General features: G+C 46.3%; 1 protein-coding gene across 2 annotated transcripts; it reads right to left on the reverse strand.

Annotated features, from left to right (window-relative positions):
* Window positions 1-2,077: 2,077 nt before the first annotated feature.
* FAM170A (family with sequence similarity 170 member A) lies at window positions 2,078-6,018 on the reverse strand. 2 transcript variants are annotated; one of them, XM_037029366.1, is made up of 3 exons: window positions 5,949-6,018; window positions 3,506-3,646; window positions 2,078-2,775 (listed from the first exon to the last, which is right to left on the reverse strand). In XM_037029366.1, the coding sequence occupies exons 1-3, from the start codon at window positions 6,016-6,018 to the stop codon at window positions 2,078-2,080; spliced, it is 909 nt and encodes a 302-aa protein (XP_036885261.1). The 2 variants fall into 2 exon arrangements, with proteins under 2 accessions (XP_036885261.1, XP_036885270.1); XM_037029375.1 differs by lacking the exon at window positions 3,506-3,646.
* Window positions 6,019-8,285: the final 2,267 nt, after the last annotated feature.

Here is an 8,285-nt window from a genome sequence, read left to right on the forward strand (position 1 = left end):
GAAGTTCAGAGGTGACAGCATCAAAATCTTGAGAGTCTAGAATAAGAATTAATCTAGAAGTTAAAACAGGACTGTCAGAACTGGAAATATCAGAGCTCACTGGCTCACACTCTTAATGTAGCAATCTCTTCCCCCAGTTCCTGACTGTTGTCCAGTGACCTCTTTTTGAGGGTTGTAACAAAGTGTCACCATCTCAGGAGGTACCTGCTCTATGGACAGCTTCAAAGTTGAGAAATATCTCCTTTGCCCTGGGAGACATGCAGACTGCCCTCCATGCCTTCGTAGTTTCCCTTCTCAGTGCTTTCAGTCAGGACCCATTAGATCTGGGCTCCCACAGCACCTGCTACTTTCCAAATGCTCCATCTGTACGCAGTGTAGCTTGTGGTGGTATACAGCCTTGCAACATAGTCACACAGAAGCCTAATCAATCCCAAGAGGATGAATACTGCTGCTTCTGGAAAAGGATGGTGGGTATAGATAAGATGAGATGAGATAAGACTGATGTTTCCACTAAGTATAGTGCCAGGTGGGTACTAGAAATATCAGGAGGAACACTTTGTAAAGTATTATATATGATTATCTAACTACTGTGCTGTATACCTGAAACAAATACAAAATAATATTGAACATAAACTATAATTCAAAATGATCATTTAAAATATTTAAAAGTTTAATCTACAAAAATGAGTATATCCAGGAAAGTTTTGGAAAACAGCCTTTATTGCATATGTTTATATGTTAGCCTGAGCACTAGGCTAACATATATCTTCCTCCACACCACTGGCACTCTGTCTGCCGCTATCTCCATGGTCCTCTCTTCTCCCTAGAAGTGAGAAAACAAAACGGAAGGAGGAAAAGACAAGAGCAATATGAGCCCTACTAGTCAGAGTGACCCTTCACTCTGTCTTACAGCTCAGAGGCCACGCATACCACCATGACTGTGTTCTCAGATCAACTACAGCAAACTAAAGGTTCTAGAACATTTCCAGACCTCTTATGACCAACCTCATTTTCATGTAGCTCCCTCTACACATTCTACTTTCTCTCAAGGGACTATGTCCACAGGCCATAGTGAGATCCCAGCTCAGGCCGAAGGCTCTCAGCCCTAAACCTCCAGTCCTGCTAAGCCCCTGTGATTTCTTCAGACCACTCCTGGCCCTGGGGGTCAATCCTGGAGACTGTGGGAGAACTCCTGTCAAAATTCTTCACTTTCTCAATAAATCACTGCAGGTCAAGTCCCGGGAAGCGTTGGCATGCCACGCATCAGAGCAGCTGCAGAGGCGCCGGGTAAAGCAGTGCAGCCCTGTGGTCCCTTCCCTGAGATTCCTCTGGGCCGTTCGTTATGCTGTGAGCTCAGAAGACCATGCTGGCCTCAGGCCTTACCTCACCCAAGATAAGTGTTCCCGGATCTTCTGGCCTGGAATCTCAGTTGCTGTGTGGAAACCAAAACACANGAACTCCTGTCAAAATTCTCCACTTTCTCAATAAATCACTGCAGGTCAAGTCCCGGGAAGCGTTGGCATGCCACGCATCAGAGCAGCTGCAGAGGCGCCGGGTAAAGCAGTGCAGCCCTGTGGTCCCTTCCCTGAGATTCCTCTGGGCCGTTCGTTATGCTGTGAGCTCAGAAGACCATGCTGCCCTCAGGCCTTACCTCGCCCAAGATAAGTGTTCCCGGATCTTCTGGCCTGGAATCTCAGTTGCTGTGTGGAAACCAAAACACAGGAAAACCCTTAGTTACAGAAGAAAGGTGCTCTGTTAGCCCTTGGACATTCTCAGAACTTCCCACAGGAACTGAAAAAGCTCAGGATAAATTCCCACTTACAGTCATGACTTTTATTAAATGTCTGGGCTAGAAGAGGCCTGGTTTCCCACCCTGACCCCACCCTTCAGTTGTTCCCTGACCTGATACAGCCCCCAACTCTCTCTGGGGGGCTTGCCGCTGCACCGGAGGCAGTGCTGGCTGGGAGAAGGCACAGCACCCTCAGCAGCTGTGGCCCCCGCTCACTTCCTGTCCCTTGGAGAATGAAACATACAGCCTGGACATTGATTAGCTCCAGGACCTCCTCATGTGAAGGTCTTACCCTGTGGGCTGCTTCCCCTCAGTTTCTTTTTCTTCTTTCTTCTCTTCCTCTTCATCATTCTCCTCCTCCTTCTCCTGGATCTTCTCTGATTCCACATTGCTCCTCAGCTGAGCCATGGTGAGATGAAAGACGTGGCAGCTGAAGCCCTCCCTAATCCCTAACTGCACATGATCTTGGAGGGTCTTCAAGGTGGGAAAGACCCTGCAGCAGGCCATGCACCTGAAGCCAGACTCCATAGTCACCAGCCAGTCAGGTGTCTTAGCCCTGGGTATCTCCTCGACTATGGGCAATCCTGGCAGGCCCTTTGCTTCTCCTCTCTCTTCATGCTCTTTCACCTCTTCTCGGGTCTCACTGTCACATAGGAGGTTTCTGGTGGACACCTCAGAGGGGGGAGTACCTACTCGTACATTCTCAGGAAGGTTCACTTCTTCCACCATCGGGTTCTTTTTTAGTGACCCTGGGGTTGCCTCTGTCTCCCAGGAAACAGCTACACCCTTTTTCACTTGTACCTGCATGTAATACACTTTCATGCCCCTTTCCTCTTTGTTCATATTCCGAGAGGTCGCACAGGTCTTATCAGATAAAGGGGACGATAAGGAGACATGTGGTGAGAGGGGAGCAGTCTCCCCTCGTTCTTGAGCATGGGCTAGGGTTGATCTAGGCTGGGGACTGTCTTGAAGTGATTTCTGGATTCCTAGGAAAGGAAATTAGAAACATAAGAGTGTGCGTGGGGCCTGCCAGAAGCTGAGGGAACAAGAATGAATGGGCTATAGGGGCGAGGGACTATGGTGGGGGGTAGGTGTGTAATGAGCTTGGTGGTTGTTGCTCATGCTATGGGCAGTGTATCTGGGGTCATTTGTAGGCTTCTCATTTGTGTGTGTAGGCACACTGAAGGGGTGTCTGTATGTGGAGGTGAGGGCTGTGGTATGTGGAACATTGGTGGGGTGTGTGCTATGAGAAGGGTGTGACTTTTTAATGTCACTGCTGTGCTATTTGTGGAATGTGGGCTGTGGTATTGGAGAACGGCACTTTGGGGCATGTGTTTGGGTTTTGTGTGCGTGCTAAGAATGGATGTGCATGGAGTGTGGTTGTACGTGTGAGGTGTGTGGGCCTGGGCTGACAGCCCCACTCCCGTGCTGAAGGCCTCTGCTGAGGAACTCTGTCCTTCTCTGGAAGCAAAGGTAAAGGCAAAGCTTCCACGTTCTTCTGAAAGTGCTTAATCTGGTCCCTCTGCCCTATACCTGGAGCCCCGACCTCTCTGGCCCCGACGCCCTAAATTCCCCACCATGATTACACCAGGGCTCACTCCCACAGGGAGCTCATGTCCAGGCTCTCCTGGCAGCTCTACCATCTTCCCCAGGCTTGTCCAATTGCCCTGGGTTTCACCTAAGGCTCACCTATGTGCCTCCTGCCCACACCTGGACCGCCATGGATGAGCTTGCTCGGAGAAGAAACACAGGAGAAGTATTCGGAGGCAGAGGAGGCCTCCTCTGCCCCTGCGCCACAGCCTTTGGCCACTTTGGTCAATCCAAGCTGAGGAGCATCCTCTCGTGACCTGGAGATTCCTGAGAAAGGATGAAAGCCTCAGTCATGTGGCCGGTTGGGCATGTTTGTGAATCATTCACTCATCCAACAAGTGTTTACTGAGTGGCTGGCTTCTTTCAGGTGCAGTGAATACCCATGCCTCGGACTCCGGTTCTCAGTGGTTACTCCAGTATTTAGTTATAACCAATAATTACTTTACTAGTGTCTTGTTGGGAATGCAGGCATGAGTGCTGACTGTGAATATGTCAGAAGTGTGAGAGTGATGTGTATCAGCTAAGTATTTGATAAGGGGGGAAGATTGGTGTGGTGAACAGTGTGGAAATATCTATCTGTGTTTATGGAAAGTTTGTGTGTATGATTTGTGTTCATAGCTCAGGACTGTGTGGCCTGATTATACGGTCTGGTTTGTATGGCCTATATTCACTCATTCATTCATTAATTTACAATATGCAGTGAACAATCACTGTGTATCAGGCACTATTCCACTATTCTAGGCTCTAAAAATGCTAAAAATTCTAGTAAGGGAAGACAGACGCTAAATAGAAATACAGGAAGAATATGATATGTCAGCTGGTAGTAAGCACATAAGGGTAGACAGATTTAACAAACCAAAATTCAGGACAGCAGTTAAATTTAAATTTCAGATAAACCATGAATAATTTTTAGTGTAAATATTCCCATGCAATATTTGGGTTATGATATTTAGGATATACATATACTAAAAATGTATATTATCTGAAATTCATATTTAACTAGATATTCTGTATTTTATATATCTAGCAACCTTAATAAGACTTGGTGAATCTAGGTTTTTTGATGGTTTGTAAAAAGTGGGTTTGGTATTACTACACAAGGTGTTGTGTGATTGGTGTATGTGACCCATGACCGGTTCTTATAGAGGCATTTAGAGATAGTTGGGGGTAGCCAGGTTTGTATCATAGTTGAAGATACGATATATATTTCTAACTAGATATAAGTAGAGTTATAGACATATGTACAACCTCCAGAGTTTGGTGTGGGAAGAGAGGACAGCACACACGGGGGTCATATGTGAACATAGTATAGGAGTGATGTGTGTATGTATGTACATGCTCTGTGTGTGCTTTAAAAAAGATTGTGTGGAGATGTGCAATTTTTCTCCATCAGAGTATACGTGTGCTTATGAACAACTGTCTCATAGAACACCCTTCTCAAGAGTTCTGAATACACTCTGACGTGTACCGAGCACGATGACAGGGGCCTTACCACACAGACTGCACATCCGATGAGCACTCTGCCCATATTCTCCCCACGGCTCCCACCAAACACACACACAGACAAAAAGACCCTAAGTGCAAGGGGCAGGGGCAATCGTTGCCTTCCCCATCCCATCCCAGCTACTGTCTCAAAATCTGCCCAGGCCTCCGTGGGCTCATCCTATTGTGTTCAGGGCCCTGGGCCTCACAGGAGCTTCTGGGCTCCAGTTCGGGTCAGAAGCCTAGAGCTGGATCTCTGCAATGGGCTCCATTGATCCCCACCTCCTACATGTGACCCACCCCCCTTGTCAGGGCAAGCTGCTAGTTTACATTTAATGGACACAGTCGCCACGTGGCCTGGTCTGCGAAGTATATCCACAGCTCTCAGCGCTCCCCACAGGGCCCTGACAACAGTTCTTACCCCCCCCCCCAGTTGGTCGCAGTCTCTGGAAGGCCCTCCCCTCCCCTTGACCTCTGGGAAGCCCACACCTGTGGATTCACAAACTCCCAAGGATTAACTGGTCAATTCTTCTGGCTAAAGGAACAAAATCTCCGTGTTTCAATATGATGCCTTCACAAAACAATCTCCTTTCAAACAGGTGTTTCACTCCTCAAGGTGTTTTTCAGCATGTCCTTTAAGTCATTGGGCTTCTTGTATCTTCTTGGGCCAAATGCACAGAGCAACTCGTGGATCTCTAGCAGCGACCTTTACAACCCCTGCCCAGTGACCCCAGGGTAAGACCCAATAGAGAGAACAGAAGGCACAAGTGGGCTGAGAAAAGCTGCACCTATGAGTCTGCAAGTGGAGCCCCAGCTGGGTCGGAGTCTGACGTAGCACCAGGCCTGAGCAGCCCCAGGAGAGCAGTGCTCAGACTGGCAGGGCTGACTTTCCATCTACCAGGGACATCTGGCCTCTCTGTGCCATCTCACACTGTGGGGACCCTCGGGATGGACACGGCAGCATCAGCCAACATCGAGTTTCCCCTGCCCACTTCACAGGTTATATATTCTCCTCGGTCCCAGCTTCTCAAAGAAAGCTCAGGCTAGCAGCCACCCGTGGGCCTCAGACAAGTTGCCCAGTGCATACCTCCTCCCTTCTCACCAGTTTCCTGGGACTCTTTATCTTCCAAATGTTTCCTCTTTTGTTGCCGTTTCATAGTACCAAGTAGAAGAGTCCCTTAGAAGATGCCTAACATCCAGCTCCTCCTTCTCCCTACAGGTCGGCCCTTCTTGGCTCTCAGCATGTCCATTGAAATGATTCAGTACAAATGAAAATAGTTGAGTCTCCTACAGGGCTGAAGAACTCAGACCCCTCAGAGAACCCACAGCACAGCCCAGGGTTCACCACAACACAGGGCTGTTAAGGTGCAAAGGTTGCTGGGCCCACAACAAAACTCTGTGACCTCAGTGATGACATCAAAACATTCTGGGGACTGAGACTCAATAGTCTCTGCCACTTACACACCCCTTTTTCAAAAACAATTCCTTTTTCCCAATGGAACCTCTCCCATGAATCCTACTCTTGCATCTTTCAAAGGTGGCAGGATATTTTGAGATGTGAATCTGTTCCTGTGTCATTGTTTTTTCTTTTCTCCCTTTATTCCACCCTTTCCCTTCTGCATTCAAGTGGGTAGCAGACTCTGTGTTTATCAGCCAGAGGAGGGGCACGGCCAGGCTGAAAGCAGTAATGGCATGCTGGTAACCTCTGCCTTGGCTTCTAAAACCCCAGACTCCGTAGAAAGGAAGGATGCCTGGGCACAGACAGCACAGAGGCAGGACTTTTGAAGTTAGACAATCCCTTCTTACCCTACTAGGGTTAAGAGGCGCTAACTAAGTCAGAAAGAAATGTGTAGGGATCACAGAGAAGAGGCTTCCCAATGTGGCTGGGGAGGTAGATGTGCCCCTAAAAAATAGAAAATCCAAGAGAACATGGGTGTATGGTGCATGCAAGCAGAATCTTGATAACCTGTCCCACCCACAGCAAGGGGACCACCCAATCTAAACGAGGCATGGAAACCAAGCTGATTGACATCAAAACTACAACTGTGTGCTCTAGTAAACAGTGACCATACATCACTCGCAGGACCCAGGCCCTCTGTGTTTTCCAAACAGGAATGGGTGAAATTCCAAACTGGACACCTGCAGAATCAATGCTTAAAATACAAATGAAGGGCACTTATAAAAATAATGTCATACTGTTTCCTGCACAACTCTGCTTGTGGGGTGAAATTTATACCAATTATAAGTGGTGAACCACCTGGATCCTCCTGGCTCCAACCTAAAATTAAAGACACCTCATTCTGAGGCAATGGCCATGATGCAATGGGTGGTCTGGTGTATACGGGGGAAGTAAACTCCTAGAAGTTACTGCTAACATTAGGAATACCCACTAGACTGATGTGTGTCCAAATTTGAAAGGGCACCACAGGATATCTTACCGTCACCGGCACAGGGAGAGTACAGATCAGACAAATGCAGCCTTGTGAAGATTTGCTGGTGAGATTAACCTTCCTGTTTCTTGGAAAATCCCAGGAAAAGAAGGGGAAAAGAAGATTTTTTTAAACCCTTTTGTGGTAGAAATTTTCCAACACAAAGTAAAGAGAATTGTATTATAGGAACACAGTTTAATGAACCCATTGCCCAATTTTCAAGAGTTATCAATATTCTGTCATTCTTGCTCTGTATACACACAAATGCACACACACACTTTGCTTTTTGATCATTTAGTTTAGGTGTTTTGAGGGGCAGGACTTTGAAGCATATGTCAGGCACTATATGATTGCTCTTTAAATGTAGCAGTATTTATCTTTAACAAAAACTTTTTTAACATAACAGCAATACTATGTCACCCAACAGATTTAGCCATAATTTCTTCATAACATTTATAACCAAGCCATACCCAATTTCCTCCAACTGTGTTAAAATGTCTTTTTATACCTGGTCCATTGATTTCAATACCCAAACAAGTTCCATATGTTACAATTGGTCAATGTATCTTTAAGCCTAGAACAGTCCCCTCATTCCTACCTTTTTTATTGCTATTTATTTGTTAAAGAAACTAAGTTGTTTATCCTGTAGAATTTTCCAATTTCAGTTGGTCAATTGTAACATCATTTAAGGTTTTCCCCTACTACCGGTATTTCCTTATAAACATGAAATTAAATCTAAAAAATTGATTATATTTAGTTCAATTTCTTATTATTGCAACATTATTTTACTGCCCTATTACATCACAACAAGAAGCACATAAAATTGCCCCATTTTTAATGACGTTTAAACATACCAGTGGTTTCAGGTGCTGTGGGCTTTGTCCCTCCACTATAATGTTCCCATCAGCCTTTCAACGAACAGCATTAGTAACCATTGGGAACCATTACTTTGGTAGAAGTTGAAATTTCATTAGAAATTCTAATTCCACCATTCC

This window comes from Sturnira hondurensis, unplaced genomic scaffold (genome assembly GCF_014824575.4).
Source record: "Sturnira hondurensis isolate 20B ecotype Veracruz unplaced genomic scaffold, ASM1482457v3 Scaffold0001509, whole genome shotgun sequence".
NCBI classification, from domain to species: Eukaryota; Metazoa; Chordata; class Mammalia; order Chiroptera; family Phyllostomidae; genus Sturnira; species Sturnira hondurensis.

Coding starts and splice junctions, on each gene's coding strand:
- FAM170A (XM_037029366.1), bottom strand. CDS start 6,018: ATGAAACGGCAACAAAAGAGGAAACATTTGGAAGATAAAGAGTCCCAG. Junction 3,647..5,948: donor AACTGGTGAGAAGGGAGGAG/GTATGCACTGGG, acceptor ATCCTTTCTCAG/GAATCTCCAGGTCACGAGAG. Junction 2,776..3,505: donor GAGCAAGCTCATCCATGGCG/GTCCAGGTGTGG, acceptor TTCCTTTCCTAG/GAATCCAGAAATCACTTCAA.